The 21,067-nt window shown below is 34.1% G+C and overlaps 1 protein-coding gene across 1 annotated transcript; it reads right to left on the minus strand.

Annotated features, from left to right (window-relative positions):
* Window positions 1-2,977: 2,977 nt before the first annotated feature.
* LOC145676219 (gustatory and odorant receptor 24-like) lies at window positions 2,978-18,994 on the minus strand. Its single transcript, XM_081747145.1, has 3 exons — window positions 18,932-18,994; window positions 16,641-16,730; window positions 2,978-3,210 (listed from the first exon to the last, which is right to left on the minus strand). The coding sequence occupies exons 1-3, from the start codon at window positions 18,983-18,985 to the stop codon at window positions 3,043-3,045; spliced, it is 312 nt and encodes a 103-aa protein (XP_081603271.1). The 5' UTR covers window positions 18,986-18,994; the 3' UTR covers window positions 2,978-3,042.
* Between the last annotated feature and the right edge of the window lie 2,073 nt (window positions 18,995-21,067).

Below are 21,067 nucleotides of genomic sequence, written 5' to 3' on the forward strand. Positions count from 1 at the left end.
ATAAGTAGAGATAATATAAAGTGCCTATTGTAAATTTTTGACTACCCAAAACTTGAAAATTTAAGTAACTCATGAGAACAAATACCATTTTCAGGACTAGCTCAGGAGAGTAATGCTCCCGGAAGTAGGAACGAAAAACACAGTTCTGATTGGTTGGCGTTATCCATTTCTTCCACGTTGCATTTAAATAGCAGAAATCAAATAATTATTGTTGTTGATCTTCGTAGCCGAGTGGGCTAGCGGTATATGGTAATAATGAAAAACTCTTTTGGCATGAGTTCAAACCCGGCTCGAGGAATTTTTTTTAATATTTTTTATATTTTTATAACACTTTTTAAATTAAAATAATATGAAAATAATACTCAAAAAAGTGATTTACTTACTTTTGTGCAGGTAAGTAGTAGTAGTAGTAGTAGTAGGAACGTGTTAGAAGCCCCGCAGGGCTCGTTTTGTTCCCCTTGTAGTCCATGATATAAATTTTGTGACTAACTTAAAACAACTGGCTAGGATAGCGTTTAAAACAGCTGGTTAGAGTAGCGCGTGAAAAAACGTACTTCCGGGAGCATTATTTTCCCGAGCGGGTCGTCCATTTTCTGGAAATAAACATTTATTTATTCATATATTCATTCAGAAGAGAAAGTGAAATATAACTAATAAGAAAGCTTATTTGTGTAGTTGTTTCTCCAATAAAATAATAAAAGAAATGTAAAAAGCTGCTGTTAGCGCTGCGTTCTAAAAGCAACAAGTAATTTCATTTTAATTCACAAAATAAGAAACATTTCTTTTATATATATATATATGTATGTACTTGTTCTATGAAATCGTCGTTATTTCTAATACATTTTTATACATGTTAATGGTAGTTTTACAATACAAATATATGCTCTAAGATGTTGATTATACAAAATTCCAATATTGAAATTATGATTTACGAGTGTTAAAGACAATAAAATCAAAGTATTTCTTCTTATTTTCTGTTACAAAAATAATCTTCATAAGAAACTTTTATGTGGTTATTTTATTACATAGGCAGGCCTATGTGTGAAGAAATAGTGGAATTTTCTGTTTTTGAAGTATTTGATAAATTTACAAAGGTTTCTTTTCGATTTCTTGTTACATTTTAAATATTGGAATTGGATATTTGTTCTCTCTCTCTCTCTCTCAGTGTGTGTGTGTGTGTGTGTGTAAGAGTAAATCTGAAAATTTTCATGGACCAGACAATTTTCAGTACTTTGTAGGAACAAGTGAAACAATTTTTCATAAATAGAAAAAATGTCTGTCCTGTATGAAAAAATTGAAAAACTTTTCATGAGTCGGAAAATTTTCATAATTTTGAAGCAGAGTAAATCGGAAAGTTTTATTGTTCTGTAGAAACAAGTGAAAGGAATTTTCATAGATCGGAAAATGTTCATTGCGTTGTAGAAACAAGTTGAAAGACTTTTCACAAACCGGACAATTTTGGATATTATGTATAGTGATGTTAGGTGGAAAATTTTCCACTATATTTAACTGCACATTGAGCTATTAAATTCAATTCCTGTAGAGGAAAGTTAGTTAGCAGCAAATCATGATTTTCCAATTAGCTTCCGTGAACTAGAACATTTTCTAATATTTCAAATTGGGAAGGAAAAATTTACATAGTGTTTCTCTCTCTCTCTCTCTCTCTCTCTCACACACACACACACACTGAGAGAGAGAGAGAGAGAGAAACACTATGTAAATTTTTCCTTCCCAATTTGAAATATTAGAAAATGTTCTAGTTCACGGAAGCTAATTGGAAAATCATGATTTGCTGCTAACTAACTTTCCTCTACAGGAATTGAATTTAATAGCTCAATGTGCAGTTAAATATAGTGGAAAATTTTCCACCTAACATCACTATACATAATATCCAAAATTGTCCGGTTTGTGAAAAGTCTTTCAACTTGTTTCTACAACGCAATGAACATTTTCCGATCTATGAAAATTCCTTTCACTTGTTTCTACAGAACAATAAAACTTTCCGATTTACTCTGCTTCAAAATTATGAAAATTTTCCGACTCATGAAAAGTTTTTCAATTTTTTCATACAGGACAGACATTTTTTCTATTTATGAAAAATTGTTTCACTTGTTCCTACAAAGTACTGAAAATTGTCTGGTCCATGAAAATTTTCAGATTCTTTAAACGATCTTTCACTTTTTAACATTTCTATACATGAATTCAATCAATTCTATGATTACTGAGGAATTGTTACTTGATCACTGATATTTGTTTAGAACGGAAAATTTTCCGGAAAAATATAGAAGAAAACTCCACCTCACATCACGGCTAAACAACGGTGTAGGAATAAGTGGAGTATGTTTTTATGAATCGGAAAATTTTCATCACTGATTGATTCTAGATATTTGAAAATATCCACTTTTTCAAAAGTATTTTTTTTAAATATTTTAATGCATCCATAATTTGCCGTATTACGATGCCGACGAACAACCATGTATTTAGTTTTCTCTGCATTTACTTCTAAATCCATGTACTTGCTAGCGTTTAACAAGATCTTTACATTTCTTTCTGTTGTTCTACAGTCAGGAATTTATTTGGGGGGGGGGGGTCCAACTCAATATGAGGGTATTTTATTAAAATTCCTAAAATTAGGCTAAATTTACAAAAAGTCGAAATTTCGGGGGTGGGGTCCAAACCCCCACCTCCTGCGTACGTCCCTGTTCTCCTATCATCCTCTATTAAATTAACATCATCAGCATACTTATATGAATTGCTAGTAGGGACATGCATATCTGAATTTGGATTAAAGCTCCCTGTAAAAAAAAAAAGCAAAACAACGAAATTAGTTCCGTAAGTGTACACTAGGAAATTATTACTCATTGCATTACACAACATTAAAACATATTTTTATTTTACGAGATAGAATAAACATATCGTTTTAAACATTTTTAACATATTTTTAACATTAATGCCAGAATATTAAATGATCTCTGGATCCCTGACCAGTATTCTTCACTTTCTTTGTTATGTACTTGAAAAACACATTCTATTTATCTTTTTCTACGGTATATTAGAATATGTAAATACACCGTAGGATTCTGAAGTGGTATTTAAATAATATTCAATGTATTCAACGGAAGTGGAATTGGAAACAGACGATTCGGTCTTTCCTACAGCTGCTTTGAACTGCACCAATATTACCATGTAAGCAATAGCTGTTCCGAGAATCTGCAAAGCAAAAGAACCGGTCAACTGAAAGAACATATACACTACTATGTTAGCTTCTATTCTTTCTCTCTTCTGATTAACAACATCCCTTGTCACTTATCAACCAAATCAATCAAGAGATAAATAAAAATAATCAAAAGAGAGAAATCAAGAATCAATCAATGTAACTAAAAGTTAAAATAACTAATTACAGTAATAGTTTTAAAAATATAAATATATACTAATAAAAACAATAGGACTATAGGTATTTAGTATTCTTCTCAAGTATTAAATATATTCAAAAACTCACTTCAAACAGTTCAGTAGTTATCCCGTGAAAACGTGATTTACAACGTTGTTTTAATTTATATACAAAGTGATTCATACCAACGAACTAAAAGCCTTTCTTATACGAGTCTGGTAGCAAGAGAAATTAAGTCGGTTTTACATTCATGTATATAATGATTAAATGTATTTAAATATAGTTAATTTATATTCCTTAAAGTATTTAAACTGTAGATGAAACAACTAAAATTTGTTATACATACACTGTATACAATTCTTTACACATTTGTCTGTACAACAACACAGAATTATATATATAGTTACATTGTCTGAAATACACCATAAGAGTTACTTCTTAAAATTATGAAACTAGTCACGCTTGTGTATTCACTGTGATTCTACAACTCATTTAGATTGTATTACTTATTCCAGGTAGCATTAGTGTTATTCAGTCTCAGTATATTGTAGTCTCACAAGTAAACCTTACGTTTGGGTGAATCGAGTTGCTGAGTGAGACACATATGAGAAAGTAGTACTAAATGGGGTCAGTATTTCAGTGAAGTTGTAGGTGCGAAGCTCCAGGGGTTTAGGAGATACAGCTACCAGAACATCACATGGAAGTACAGAATAGTCTTAATACAGTTGAAGGTAAAAGCCCTGTAAGACCTCTTGTAATGACAAAAGGTGAATAACAAATATATGGGTACATATTAGGACTACGGGAAAGTCATATAGTAAGGGTATACCTGACGGCGGCCATATTGAAATCCGCCATTTTGAATTAAGGTTAAGTTTTTAAAATAGGAATAGGGTCATGTGATACATGATTTAAGGCGCAAATTTAATCAGAAGAACAATGGTGACATTAATTTTGATTTACGCGCAATTGGTAAAAAGTTACAGGGAAATTAAATATTGTTGCAGCATATGTATTAGTCCTTTACCCCATTTTGTAAATTTTGTGTTAATGATAATAATTAAATAAAAAGCAGATGGATAAATATTAGGTCTATGGTAAGAGTTGCCTTGATGGTGGCCACGTTCAAATCCGCCATTTTGAATCAGACAAAAGTTTTAAACAAAACGCATAACATTGATACCTTATTAATAGCAAATTTTACCATAAATCCAAGAGTATAACCATTTTTGCTTTATCATTAACCTTCACAAAATTAAATGGGAATAGAGTAATGCAATAGATGACTTCGGGCTAGAAGACAAGGTGAGCAATAGTACAGTGAGGAAAAGAGCGAGCGAGAAATAGATGTGAACAGGATAAAAGAAAAACAACGAAATGGCGTGCAAGTACAGCATCAAACAACTAACATTGTAACGCCACCATTGTTTTTCTGATTAACTTCTAGCCCGAAGTCATATATTGCATTATTCTATTCCCATTTAATTTTGTGCTGTTTAATGGTAAAGCAAAAATGGTTATACCGTTGGATTTACGGCAAAATTTGCTATTAATAAGGTGTCATTGTTATGCGTTTTGTTTAAAACTTTTGTCTGATTCAAAATTTCGTATTTGAACATGGCCGCCAAGGCAACTCTTACCATAGACCTAATATTTATCCACCTGCTTTTTATTTAATTATTATCATTAACACAAAATTTACAAGGAGGAGTAATGGACTAATACATATGCTGCAACAATATTTAATTTCCCTGTAACTTTTTACCAATTGCGCGTAAATCAAAATTAATGTCACCATTGTTCTTCTGATTAAATTTGCGCCTTAAATCATGTATCACATGACCCTATTCCTATTTTAAAAACTTAACCTTAATTCAAAATGGCGGATTTCAAGATGGCTGCCGTCAGGTATACCCTTACTATATGACTTTCCCTTAGTCCTAATATGTACCCATATATTTGTTATTCACCTTTTGTCATTACAAGAGGTCTTACAGGGCTTTTACCTTCAACTGTATTAAGACTATTCTGTACTTCCATGTGATGTTCTGGTAGCTGTATCTCCTAAACCCCTGGAGCTTCGCACCTACAACTTCACTGAAATACTAACCCCATTTAGTACTACTTTCTCATATGTGTCTCAGCCAGCAACTCGATTCACCCAAACGTAAGGTTTACTTGTCAGTATACTACAGTCATAATGCGTAAAAAGAGGGTGTCCGGCAAGTTGCGCAACTGAAAAATTTTGGAGCATCAGAACTTTTGAACCACAAGGACGAATGAAATGAAACTGCTACACAAGAAACGTCTGTCAGTGTAAATATTTGTTTTAGATATAGGGTCTAAACTGTGGGAAGAGGGTTCGATATTCGTTCTCAACAATGCCTGAAACATGCGAAGGTGATGAATTCCTTTTACGAAACGTAAACAATCGCGATTTAGAGACAGATACGACATTATTCGTAGACGAAATAGTATATTAATGAGTAGACTGGGTAAAAGTGTGTCGTTCTGAAACAAGAACGTCACATTTACACCAAATGCAGATACCCCACGATCGTCCGCGCTGTTAAAACGCCTCTTTTCTGGCATTATGGCTTAATATGGCAGTATTTGCAGCACTAGACTGTGAACGCATGTGGCTGGACACCAACTGTCCTACAGATAGGCTTTTATTAAAAAAAAAATACTTGAAACTTGCAAATGATCAAGGAAATCATTGCCAGGGGGAGATAGATTATGATTTTTATCTGCTTTGCAAATTTTAAGTTCGTTTGTAAAAGTCTATCCGTAGAACAATTGGTCCCCTGCCACATATGTTGATACCGTATGCTACCGTCAATGTTGCCGTATTACGCTATTATGTTAGGTATTTATTTTATTTTATTTATTTATTTATTTATTTATTTACAACGGCAATACCATGGCCGTGGGATGTCTGTACTTGGTGTCAATGAGCCACTCTTGTTTCATAACGATACACTGCGACCCAGACTACCCACTAACGTTCCCATTTACTAACAAATAATGCAACACCTCGCCGATTCGTCGCCTTTCACGTTTCGTAAAATAAACTTTTATATCTTCATATGTATCTGACAATTGTGAGGACGGATGTTGAACCCTCTTCTCACAGTTGATACTTTAAAACATCTGCACGGAAAAGCCTTCCTTAAATGACAGTTTCATTTCACTCGCACCAACGGTTCAAAACTTCGGGCTGCGTGACTTTCCAAACACACTGTAGTACCAAGGTGAAAGTACGAGTAATAGGAAGCATCAACCATTTGAATGTAGACTGGAACATGTACTCACAATATAAAGTCTATTAGAGAAATGATCAGTTGAGTTCACTAAATACTTTTTTTTATTAACCTTTAGGAATATTACTTGGAGGAGTTTCAATTACACCAGCTATAACCAATTCGTATAACTACAATTTTAGTCTTATGCACCACATTAAATGATACTTCTTTACTAGAACTGTTTCATGATTTGCCATGATTAGCCTACTTCCATCAATGTCTTATTTCATATCTACAAAACACTATGGGCCACAATGTTTCTTCCAGACCTGTTTTTGTGGGGGCACTGTCCCCCGGAGCTCTGAGTGTCCCCGGGATGAGACCAAAATAATACGTTAGTAGTATGGGCCTGACTTGAGGACACTTTTTGGCCCCTAGGTCCCTGCCTCAGGACCCATGGTCCCTGGCCCGGGGTCAATGACCTAGGGGTACCTAGGACCACCCTCTCTAAATTTTGCCAGGGGTACCATGGCCCACCCCCTAAATTTTGGCAGGGGTACATAGGACCACCCCCCTTAAATTTTGGAAATTACCAAATCTAAAAATTTGGTATGGTAGCCTAGGACCATAGTATGTACCTCTATCAGTATTGGGTGTCTATGTCGTTCCCTTTCATGGGTAAAAAATTGCCAAAAAGTCAAATTTCGGAGGTTTTTGACCTAATTTATCCCATTGGATGAGGTATTATTACCCTATATGGTTATATGGACGTATACAGGGGTCCATTCCCTTTCATAAGACATGGGTATATTAATGCACCCCTTGAAAAATTTGGGAGGGGTACCTTGGCCCACCCCTTAAATTTTAGAAATTGACCAATTTAAACATTTGGTATTATAGTACAGAACCCTAATATGTATTATGATAAATTTGGGTGGTCCACCTCGTTCCCTTCTAGGGTTACAAAATTGCCAAAATATAAACGTAAGCAATACGTAGTACCGCGTGTTTGGTTTTTGGTCGATTTTATCCCCTTTGATGAGGTCCTATTACCTTATATAGTTATATGGTCATGTATAGGGGTCCATTACCTTTCATAAGATATGGGTATAGTTGTGCACTCCTTTAAAAATTTGGGAGGGGTACTTTGGCCCACCCCTTAAATTTTGGAAATTGCTCATTTTATATATTTGGTATTATAGTATTGGACCCTAACATGTATTATGATAAATTTGGGTGGTCCACCTCGTTCCCTTCTAGGGCTACAAAATTGCCAAAATATAAACGTAAGCAATACGTTGTACCACGTGTTTGTTCTTTTGGCCCAATTTATCCTCTTGCATGAGGTTCTATTACCTTATATGGTTATGTATAGGGGTCTATTCCCTATCATAAGACATAGGTACATTTGTGCACTCCTTTAAAAATTTGGGAGGGGTACTTTGGCCCACCCCTTAAATTTTAGAAATTGCTCATTTTATATATGTGGTATTATAGTACTGGACCCTAACATGTATTATGATAAATTTGGGTGGTCCACCTCGTTCCCTTTTAGGGGTACAAAATTGCCAAAATATAAACGTAAGCAATACGTTGTACCACGTGTTTGTTCTTTTGGCCTAAGTTATCCCCTTGGATGAGATTTTATTACCTTATATGGTTATGTATAGGGGTCTATTCCCTATCATAAGACATAGGTACATTTGTGCACTCCTTTAAAAATTTGTGAGGGGTACCTTGGCCCACCCCTTAAATTTTAGAAATTGTTCATTTTATATATTTGGTATTATACTACTGGACCCTAACATCTATTATGATAAATTTGGGTGGTTCACCTCGTTCCCTTTTAGGAGTACAAAATTGTCAAAATATAAACGTCAGCAATACGTTGTACCACGTGTTTGTTTTGGCTCAATTTATCCCCTTGGATGAGGTCCTATTACCTTATATGATTATATGGTTATGTATATTGGTCCATTCCCTATTATAAGACATGGGTATATTGATGCACCCTTTAAAAATTTGGGAGGGGTACCTTGGCCCACCTCTTTATTTTGGAAATTGCTCAATTTAAACATTTGGTATAATAGTATAAGACCCTAATATATATATATATTACTATAAATTTGGGTGGTCCATCTCGTTCCCTTCTAGGGCTACAAAATTGCCAAAATATAAACGTAAGCAATACGTTGTACCACGTGTTTGTTCTTTTGGCCCAATTTATCCTCTTGGATGAGGTTCTATTACCTTATATGGTTATGTATAGGGGTCTATTCCCTATCATAAGACATAGGTACATTTGTGCACTCCTTTAAAAATTTGGGAGGGGTACTTTGGCCCACCCCTTAAATTTTAGAAATTGCTCATTTTATATATGTGGTATTATAGTACTGGACCCTAACATGTATTATGATAAATTTGGGTGGTCCACCTCGTTCCCTTTTAGGGGTACAAAATTGCCAAAAGGTCAAATTTCGGGGGTTTTTGACCTAGGTTATCCCCTTGGATGAGGTCCTATTACCTTATATGGTTATATGGTTATGTATAGGGGTCTATTCCCTATCATAAGACATAGGTACATTTGTGCACTCCTTTAAAAAATTGTGAGGGGTACTTTGGCCCACCCCTTAAATTTTAGAAATTGTTCATATTATATATTTGGTATTATACTACTGGACCCTAACATCTATTATGATAAATTTGGGTGGTCCACCTCGTTCCCTTTTAGGGGTACAAAATTGTCAAAATATAAACGTAAGCAATACGTTGTACCACGTGTTTGTTTTGGCTCAATTTATCCCCTTGGATGAGGTCCTATTACCTTATATGATTATATGGTTATGTATATTGGTCCATTCCCTATTATAAGACATGGGTATATTGATGCACCCTTTAAAAATTTGGGAGGGGTACCTTGGCCCACCTCTTTATTTTGGAAATTGACCAATTTAAACATTTGGTATAATAGTATAAGACCCTAATATATATATATATTACTATAAATTTGGGTGGTCCATCTCGTTCCCTTTCATAAGTACGAAATTGCCAAATTTTAGTACAACCACGTGTTTCGTTTTTCACCTAATTTATTCAGTTGGATGAGGTCCTATTACCTAATATGATTATATGGTCATGTATAGGGGTCCATTTTCTATCATAAGACATAGGTACATTGATGCACCCCGGGAGGAGTACCATAGCCAATCCCTTAAATTTTGGAAATTTTTCAATTTAAGCATTCGCTATCATAGTACATGACCTCAATACGTATCATGATAAATTTGGGTGGTCCACCTCGTTCCCTTTCATGAGTAAAAAAAATGCCAAAATATAAACATAAGCAATATGTTGTATCACGTGTTTGGTTTTTGGCCCAATTTATCCCGTTTGATGTGGTCTTATTACCGTATATGGTCATATGGTCATGTATATAGGTTCATTCCCTATCATAAGACATGAGTACATTGATGCACCCTTTAAAAATTTGGGAGGGGTATCTTGACTCATCCACTCAGTTTTAGAAATTGTTTAATATAAGCATTTGGTATCTTCGTACAGGTCTTCAATATGTACCACTATAAATTTGGATGGTCCACATCGTTTGCTTTCATGGGTAAAGAACTACCAAAAATCAAATTTCGGAGGTTATTGACCCTTTGATAAGTATTTAGCACGTTATATGGTTTATTACCTTTATATGTTTTTGTTCTCTTTTAAATTTGGGAATTATAAAATAACATAATTTGGTAAACGTTTTCTAGGACCCATTGTAGATGTTGGTGTTCCTCTTATGGCCAAATATTAAAAATTTAAAGTTTATTGACCGGCTTTATTATTGAATAACTACAGGATTTATTACTTTTTCATAAGACACAGGTGTATTTGTGTACCAATCTTAAATTTTGGGAGGGGTACATTTCTTATTGTCATATCAATAATTGGTAATTGGATAGTATCTCATTCATTGGGTAAATCATTATGATCACGTGATCAGTTATTGACCTATGATGGGATTAGGAGTCCAGGACATTGGTACATTTAAACTTTGTAGGATAATTTGAGAATGCGTCATTGGTATTGATTATTACAGCCAAATATAAACGTAAGCAATACGATGCACCACGTGATTGACCTTGATGAGGTAGTGTACAGGGATACATAGCTAACCTTATTGAATCTTATGACTCATAGTCTTAAGGGAATACATGCTACAACACTGGCAAAGTTATTGTTGATGTAATTTGATTGGTTGATCACTATCTTTCTTGCAATCTGATTGGCTGATCACTATCTTTCGTGCAATCTGATTGGTTGATGAGTTTCAAATCTTTACTGTATTCAGTTTTGTTTTAACATTTGAAAAGTTTTTGAATTTTTTTGTTTGCAACTTTGGTTTGACATTTTTTCGTTTGATATTTTTAGTTTAAAAATTTTTGTTTGAAAACTGTTTCAAAATTTTGTTTGAAACTTTTCGTTTGAAATTTTTGTTTGAAAAATTTTTGTTTGAAATTTTTGTTTCAAAATTTTGTTTGAAAATTTTTTGTTTGTAAATTTTTGTTTCAATTTTTTTGTTTAAAATTTTTTCGTTTGAAATTTTTCGTTTCCAAAATTTTTTTCTGTTTAAAAATTTTTGTTTGAACAGTTTTGTTTGGAAAATTTGTTTCAAATTTTTTTGTTTGAAAATTTTTGTTTGAAAATTTTTTGTTTGAAATTTTTGTTTGACATTTTTAAAAGTTTGTGCACTCATTAGTAAAGAACCGGAACTGTTTAGAACTAAAACCTCTGGCAACATTGTGGTGCAATAGTACACGTCAGAACATGATGCAACGTCATCAGTTTTGCATCATATATAAGTATCGTTCGAGTTAGTATTCATGATAACATCATCATGGCTACTTGTCTGCAGTTTCTAAACACACGTGATGTGATGAAATCATTTACCAAGATTACTGATTTACAACAGAATGTACCTTATAGAATCTTAGCTAGCCAAACGATCCCTACAAAGTTTGGATTAAGAAACGTAGTGAAGCTTGAAAATGATAAGAATATAATTTTACCAGCAAGATATTTTCCCATGGAAGCATCAAAACAAGAAGAACTGCTGCGTTTCTTAAATACTGGATCTGTATCTTTATGTTACAAAGGATTCTTGGGTCGAAGTCATCAATTTGAATTTAGTACACAGCCAGATTCGTCAGCAATTGTGATGAAATCATGAATTCAAACGTCAGCACATCAGACATAGTTGTATGAATTTGGTTGGTCAGCATGACGTCAGCAACTGTGATGAAACCATGAATTCAAACGTCAGCACATTCCTTTCCAATGACGTCAGCCGTACTTCTATAAATCAACCAATACACTGTCATCCCACGAAATCATTTGAGCAAGTGCTTTTCAGGAGGAAAGATGTGTACTTCTAACGATAAAGAGTTCATCTTCGCAAGCTATTATCCAATAAATATATTTCAAACAAAACATGTGATGATTGGTATCAGTGCTAGAACATTTGAACCAGTAATTCGATTGGGCAAAGCAGAACAATTTGGTGTACAACTGACCTGTGAAGAATGGCAAATATTATGTTCACGAATCGACCAAATGAACGATTATTTTCATGATGAGCTAAATGTGACCATAGTCAAATCATTAGGCTCAAATCATGAAGTGGTGCTGCGTACAGTCCTCGAAGAGAAGATGGTGCTGTTACGTAAAAAGAGTACATTCCATGTCCCTCGCAACATGGTGTATCTAACACAAACGGAATGGAACAAATTCATCAGCGTATTTCAGAGTGTTAAACATGCAGTGGAAGTGTGCAACAAAACAAGTATATTCCTGAAAAAGTACTATTTTGAAAAATGTGTTATGCATATTGTACAACATGTATCTAGATATTGTGATGGTTGTCAACATCGTTCGTGGGTGCATAACTGTATTGATAAACAGTTTATTTGTGATCAAATGGACATTGAGTTTCCACCAATTGATATCGCAATAGACCTTAAAAGACTTCAATTGGAATTAAAATTATACGCTAAAGACAAACTAGTGCAAGAAGTTCAAAATACATTGTATCGACAATATCCAGAACCACTATCTGGTATGGATGTATGTGGAGTGTAATAAAATGATCCATTTCAATGAATTGTGTTTTTTTTTTCATTTCAAGTACAACCCCATATTCTGATGTGTACTATTGCACCACAATGTTGCCAGAGGTTTTAGTTCTAAACAGTTCCGGTTCTTTACTAATGAGTGCACAAACTTTTAAAAATGTCAAACAAAAATTTCAAACAAAAAATTTTCAAACAAAAATTTTCAAACAAAAAAATTTGAAACAAATTTTCCAAACAAAACTGTTCAAACAAAAATTTTTAAACAGAAAAAAATTTTGGAAACGAACAATTTCAAACGAAAAAAATTTAAACAAAAAATTGAAACAAAAATTTACAAACAAAAAATTTTCAAACAAAATTTTGAAACAAAAATTTCAAACGAAAAGTTTCAAACAAAATTTTGAAACAAAGTTTTCAAACAAAAATTTTTAAACTAAAAATATCAAACGAAAAAATGTCAAACCAAAGTTGCAAACAAAAAAATTCAAAAACTTTTCAAATGTTAAAACAAAACTGAATGCAGCAAAGATTTGAAACTCATCAACCAATCAGATTGCACGAAAGATAGTGATCAGCCAATCAGATTGCACGAAAGATAGTGATCAACCAATCAAATTACATCAACAATAACTTTGCCAGTGTTGTAGCATGTATTCCCTTAAGACTATGAGTCATAAGATTCAATAAGGTTAGCTATGTATCCCTGTACACTACCTCATCAAGGTCAATCACGTGGTGCATCGTATTGCTTACGTTTATATTTGGCTGTAATAATCAATACCAATGACGCATTCTCAAATTATCCTACAAAGTTTAAATGTACCAATGTCCTGGACTCCTAATCCCATCATAGGTCAATAACTGATCACGTGATCATAATGATTTACCCAATGAATGAGATACTATCCAATTACCAATTATTGATATGACAATAAGAAATGTACCCCTCCCAAAATTTAAGATTGGTACACAAATACACCTGTGTCTTATGAAAAAGTAATAAATCCTGTAGTTATTCAATAATAAAGCCGGTCAATAACCTTTAAATTTTTAATATTTGGCCATAAGAGGAACACCAACATCTACAATGGGTCCTAGAAAACGTTTACCAAATTATGTTATTTTATAATTCCCAAATTTAAAAGAGAACAAAAACATATAAAGGTAATAAACCATATAACGTGCTAAATACTTATCAAAGGGTCAATAACCTCCGAAATTTGATTTTTGGTAGTTCTTTACCCATGAAAGCAAACGATGTGGACCATCCAAATTTATAGTGGTACATATTGAAGACCTGTACGAAGATACCAAATGCTTATATTAAACAATTTCTAAAACTGAGTGGATGAGTCAAGATACCCCTCCCAAATTTTTAAAGGGTGCATCAATGTACTCATGTCTTATGATAGGGAATGAACCTATATACATGACCATATGACCATATACGGTAATAAGACCACATCAAACGGGATAAATTGGGCCAAAAACCAAACACGTGATACAACATATTGCTTATGTTTATATTTTGGCATTTTTTTTACTCATGAAAGGGAACGAGGTGGACCACCCAAATTTATCATGATACGTATTGAGGTCATGTACTATGATAGCGAATGCTTAAATTGAAAAATTTCCAAAATTTAAGGGATTGGCTATGGTACTCCTCCCGGGGTGCATCAATGTACCTATGTCTTATGATAGAAAATGGACCCCTATACATGACCATATAATCATATTAGGTAATAGGACCTCATCCAACTGAATAAATTAGGTGAAAAACGAAACACGTGGTTGTACTAAAATTTGGCAATTTCGTACTTATGAAAGGGAACGAGATGGACCACCCAAATTTATAGTAATATATATATATATATTAGGGTCTTATACTATTATACCAAATGTTTAAATTGGTCAATTTCCAAAATAAAGAGGTGGGCCAAGGTACCCCTCCCAAATTTTTAAAGGGTGCATCAACATACCCATGTCTTATAATAGGGAATGGACCAATATACATAACCATATAATCATATAAGGTAATAGGACCTCATCCAAGGGGATAAATTGAGCCAAAACAAACACGTGGTACAACGTATTGCTTACGTTTATATTTTGACAATTTTGTACCCCTAAAAGGGAACGAGGTGGACCACCCAAATTTATCATAATAGATGTTAGGGTCCAGTAGTATAATACCAAATATATAAAATGAACAATTTCTAAAATTTAAGGGGTGGGCCAAGGTACCCCTCACAAATGTTTAAAGGAGTGCACAAATGTACCTATGTCTTATGATAGGGAATAGACCCCTATACATAACCATATAAGGTAATAGAACCTCATCCAAGGGGATAACTTAGGCCAAAAGAACAAACACGTGGTACAACGTATTGCTTACGTTTATATTTTGGCAATTTTGTACCCCTAAAAGGGAACGAGGTGGACCACCCAAATTTATCATAATACATGTTAGGGTCCAGTACTATAATACCACATATATAAAATGAGCAATTTCTAAAATTTAAGGGGTGGGCCAAAGTACCCCTCCCAAATTTTTAAAGGAGTGCACAAATGTACCTATGTCTTATGATAGGGAATAGACCCCTATACATAACCATATAAGGTAATAGAACCTCATCCAAGAGGATAAATTGGGCCAAAAGAACAAACACGTGGTACAACGTATTGCTTACGTTTATATTTTGGCAATTTTGTAGCCCTAGAAGGGAACGAGGTGGACCACCCAAATTTATCATAATACATGTTAGGGTCCAATACTATAATACCAAATATATAAAATGAGCAATTTCCAAAATTTAAGGGGTGGGCCAAAGTACCCCTCCCAAATTTTTAAAGGAGTGCACAAATATACCCATATCTTATGAAAGGTAATGGACCCCTATACATGACCATATAACTATATAAGGTAATAGGACCTCATCAAAGGGGATAAAATCGACCAAAAACCAAACACGTGGTACTACGTATTGCTTACGTTTTTATTTTGGCAATTTTGTACCCCTAGAAGGGAACGAGGTGGACCACCCAAATTTATCATAATACATATTAGGGTCCTGAACTATAATACCAAATGTTTAAATTGGTCAATTTCCAAAATTTAAGGGGTGGGCCAAGGTACCCCTCCCAAATTTTTCAAGGGGTGCATTAATATACCCATGTCTTATGAAAGGGAATGAACCCCTGTATACGTCCATATAACCATATAGGGTAATAATACCTCATCCAAGGGGATAAATTAGTCAAAAACCTCCGAAATTTGACTTTTTGGCAATTTTTTACCCATGAAAGGGAACGACATAGACACCCAATACTGATAGAGGTACATACTATGGTCCTAGGCTACCACACCAAATTTTTAGATTTGGTAATTTCCAAAATTTAAGGGGGGTGGTCCTATGTACCCCTGCCAAAATTTAGGGGGTGGGCCATGGTACCCCTGGCAAAATTTAGAGGGGGTGGTCCTAGGTACCCCTAGGTCATTGACCCCGGGCCAGGGACCATGGGTCCTGAGGCAGGGATCCAGGGGCCAAAAAGTGTCCTAAAGTCAGGCCCATACTACTACGTTTATAATATATTAATAAATAGAATAGTAACAGCAGTGTCCCCCCGGAATACTTAGTGTGCCCCCGGAACACTTTTTCTGAAAGAACGACTGATGGGCCATGTTCAGAAACAATTTACGACGCTAATCCTACGTGAAACTGTTTTTGAATATAGTCATATATACTGTCATTGTCTATCCTTTCAATAAATATTAGTGGGCTTACCCCACAACGATTTGTAGTGCATGAACTGTAACTACGTTCTAAACTGCCTTATTATATTAGTATTTTTCCACTTAATGTCACATTGACTTACCTTCGTCATAAGAGATCTATTAATTTCAATTAATCCTCCAAGTGAGATTTTTGGTTTATTCATTGTTACTGTGTGAATTAACAGCTGCATCTGTAATAAAAGATTCACAATTAACATGAAATTGTAGTAAACATGAAATACATTATATTTTGAATGTTAATTGTTGTGCAGGAAATCTTTATTTATGCACAGGATAATTTATTCGCTCTCCTTTACATATTCTTTTCTGGATGCATACTATTTTGCTCTTTATTACAAAAAGTTCTTGTTCTTGTTTTCTAAAGAATATAGCAAACTCTTGCTTTCTTTCTTCCTTTATTTAAAAAGTGAGACATTTTTCATGAAGTTCCTTACGTGCTTCAGGCGTTTATATATATACTGATCTCGGCTTCGAACTCCAAAGAATGATTACTTTTTATCACGCCTGTATGTACCGTAAACTCAAAGGCTGGGGCTAAGATAATGTTTTGCGGGTGCTAACTTGAGTTGACCTTATGTTCATGGGTATATACCAATAGATTGTTGGAAGTTTAAGGAGGCTGAAAATGGTCGTAGGAGGTCGCGTTATCACACGTGCTCATCACTCCTGTCCTACATCCATCATGCATATCTTGAATTATACAGATTCGGAATACATTTTATTTTCAGTGCACACCAAATAAAATCTCATGGTCTTCCATCACATATTTTATCTAGGTTGATGAAAATCATATGAAAGTCCTTCTGATATTCTCTGTACTTTTCCATTAGCATCAAATTATTACATCCGTTGTTGATCGTTCTGACATGAAACCAAATTGGTACTATGTTATTTCGGTCTGTTCTCTCAATCTTGCTTGTGTCACTGTCTTTCAGAGCTCATTGCATGGCTCATAAGCTTTATTCCCTTGTAGTTGCCACATTCTTGTACATCTCATTTGTTTTTCAAAATTGGCAAAACGTAGCTGCTTCTCCAATATTTTTGCATGTATCCTGTTTCCAATATCCTATTAAAAAGTCGAGGAAACGACTGCACTTTTTCCTTATCCAAACTGTTCCATGCTTTGATAGGGATATTATGCGGTCCCGGTGATTTACCATTTTTGATCCTTTTCATGGCATTTTCTACCATGATCATAGTCCGAATCAGTGCCTAATTCATGAGTAGACTTTCTCAAGTTTCACTCGTTTTTTCTACATGGAGAAGCTTCTGGAAATATTCCTTCCATCTCTTCTTTATCTTCTTTTTGTTTGTCAGAATCTCGTTATGTTTATTCTTAATGCAGCACACACGCGCAATATCTTTCGTTTACCTTTCTCTTACCTTCGAGAGCTTGTAAATATTTTCCCCCCTCTTTTGCTTCCAGGTCCTTTCAGAGTTCATCATAAGCTTTGCTTTTTGGTACAATAACTACCTACTTAGCGTTCTTTTTCCCTTCCTTTTGTCTTTTGACTCTTCAGGTCTTTTTGATTGTCAGAGTTCTGCCATTTTTTTTTGTATCTTCCTTGTTAGCTTCACAACTGCTTAAGCTTCTTTATTCCACCGCCACTTTTCTTTATCAATGAGACCTCTTCCTTTTGTTTCTCCCACAACTTTTATTGCTGTTTCCTGAGTGTTACTGATACTCTAGTCCACTACTCTTCAACGTACATCTCTTCTTCCTTCATTTGCAGTACATGCGATGTGGTAATTTCCTTCCAAATCTTTTTAGAACTTTTCCCATTTAGCTTCCACCACTTCATTCGAACAGGATCATTTTATCCTTTTCTTCCTACTTTCGTGAGAACGCATTATCTGCAATTATCTTAGAATTCAATTCACCTCTGTACGTTGAAGCGGAGAATAATAATAAGATTAATGGCGAGTGTTCAAATTAGCAGATAATAAAGAAGTAAGAAAAGTTAATAAAACGCATGGAGTCACTAGATGTTGCTTACATGACATCTAGTTCCTTAATGAAAAAAGAATTAGCGAAATATGGTGAAGGTAGAATTAAATAATGGAGAAAAATAGAAGTTGCGATGAAAGATATAGGCAGCTTTTGACCGTATAATGTAATTTAAGACTAAGAGCCGCACGCCCGCCACTGTACCAGCCCGTGATAAGTTGCACACTAATGAAATTGTTTCAATTTAAATTATTGTTTTCGGCCCTTCTGATATATGTGGCCCTGGGCAGTGTGCCTTGTTTGCCTAGTAAATAGTAATAATAGTAAATATGATCGAAACAGTTACACATAAATTAATCAATATTTTACTATAACATTGACTTGGTATAGTGACAATATAACTAAGAATAGATTTGAACATACCTCTTGTTTTGTTTCGTAGTCCATAGATACGGTTGGAATTAGACATACTTCCATAGTAAACTCTTCAATCTGTAATAAACGGAATGTTAATACTCATTACAAGCTTCTTCTTGCTTTTAACAAATTTCTCTGAAAATTTAACCATTGTCCAGATAATTACACTTGTATTTATAAAGAAACAATCGTTGTTAATTTTGATTATATTCTAAGAAATGCTATGATTAAGTTATCAGAAATAGCCTTCTGTGAAGAGGTCCCATTAGCAAACGATAATTTGGGAAACGCTGATAAGTGTGAGATCGATCTACTAAACTCAGAGGACTCCGGATGGTTCTCGGAGAACCAAATTCTGAAGTCAGTTTTGACAACACTCGAAGATATCCCAAGACTTGTTTAGAGATTACCATGTGTAGCTGTCAGAAACTTGAGGGGTAAGTTTGAAATGCAAATGTAAGAATCGCGGTTTCTTGTGCACTCCAATGTGTAGTTGACGGAGCGAGTATAAAAAATCAATATCAGTTAATGAACAGAGTGATGAAGAACACTGAATGATTCATTAAAGACATCACAAATTTCTTTATCGAGATATAAGAGTGGCATAACATTATTGAGAACTAATTCTAGGAATCAAATAATTTGTTTTCTTGTGTAGAGATTTCTTAAGCATATGGTTTCCTTCTATTACGAGTACGTTTCTTATTATAGATTTATTTTATTATAGCAACTGTACATAATCTTAATAATAGGCAAGTGCTTCTTCTGTAAATAAAATTTAACAGTTTAAAGTGGATCACCACCCGGAAGTCAGTATATATTTCAGCTCGTTCCCTTAACTACTGCTAAATGAAACGTTACATATTTTAAATATTGTGCTATAAGATAAAGTTATGTTACAGCTACAACACAAGACACTGATTCATTTGATTGTGTCTTCTGATATCGAAAAAGATAACAAAATTAAATTATTTGCTTCGCTTTACAATGAGTACACAAGATGGCACTTGATGTTAGATCTTACAAGAAGTGCTCAATTTTATGAAATATTTAATTGAATGTGTAAAGTACTTTAAAGTAACGATCTTATTACAAAATAGATATATTGTTTGACCGTTTCTCGTGTTATGTGTTTCACATTTTATTTAAATATTACTTTACATTTAAGGAAATAGATTTTGAGAAGAAACTTGCGCAAACGCCACAATGCGTTGTTGCCAAATTTGTACATTTAATTCCTGGATTCTAGCGTTGCAGTTCGAGAAGCGGAACTTAGCTGTAATTGCGGTAAGGGTCAAAAACTAATTTCTCCAGTAAGTATCCAGGCAAAACCCCATATAAATGGATAGCAAACTGTTCACGATTTTATCTTGAAGGCAATTTTGAAATCTGGCTCCTGCTCTATTTCGTTTAGTACCATTGTACTACATTAATCGAAGAAGTTGTCAAAACAAGTTTTTTTTTTCAGAAATATTAATAGAAAGCTACATGTTTGTGCATGTTTTAGAAGTATCAGAGACACGTATAAAGAAACAGATTTGCAGTTTCTCATACTGTATACTAAAGAAAGCTCTCTTTTGATTCTTCAGAGAAATTTTGTTTTGACAAGGGTTATTTTACAAAAAGCCCCTCAATTTATATTAAAAATGGATGTTTTAATTAGATTATAAACAGACTTAATCATCAGGATTATATACTCGCAGGTAGATAAAGATTATATACGTATTAATCATCATCAGTTACTAATAACTACCGTTTGTGGGAAGGTAACTCTTGGACCGCGCTCTGATCAGTTTCGTACACGACAGAATAAAGTCGCTTATTACTCAGGCACTATTAGTCCTACACTAATATAAGTATACATGTTTTGAAAGAGCATAAAATGACCAAAAACTTTTAGAGGAAACATTTTTCCGAACTCGATCTTGTAAAGAATCTGTTGCTAAAAAACTGACGTCACGCGCAATGAATACTGGGTAAAAATAAAAAATAACAAGAAAACCATTATATTTAACTCAAAAATGCACTAGAATTAAATTCTAGAAGACAATTAGACGAATAAAATGAAAAAAGTTTGGATGCTCTAGCTCTAATGGTTACGGAGATATAGTGAATAATAGGAATAGCTAAAATTTCGACATT

This window comes from Thermobia domestica, chromosome 18 (genome assembly GCF_964235325.1).
Source record: "Thermobia domestica chromosome 18, izTheDome1.hap1.1, whole genome shotgun sequence".
Lineage (NCBI taxonomy): Eukaryota > Metazoa > Arthropoda > Insecta > Zygentoma > Lepismatidae > Thermobia > Thermobia domestica.

What these genes read in the sequence shown, in the direction of transcription:
- LOC145676219 (XM_081747145.1), bottom strand. Translation starts at nt 18,985, where the DNA reads ATGGAAGTATGTCTAATTCCAACCGTATCTATGGACTACGAAACAAAA. An exon ending in ACTACGAAACAAAACAAGAG is followed by an intron (nt 16,731 to 18,931) that starts GTATGTTCAAAT and finishes CTTTTATTACAG; the next exon opens with ATGCAGCTGTTAATTCACAC. An exon ending in ATAGATCTCTTATGACGAAG is followed by an intron (nt 3,211 to 16,640) that starts GTAAGTCAATGT and finishes TTTGCTTTGCAG; the next exon opens with ATTCTCGGAACAGCTATTGC.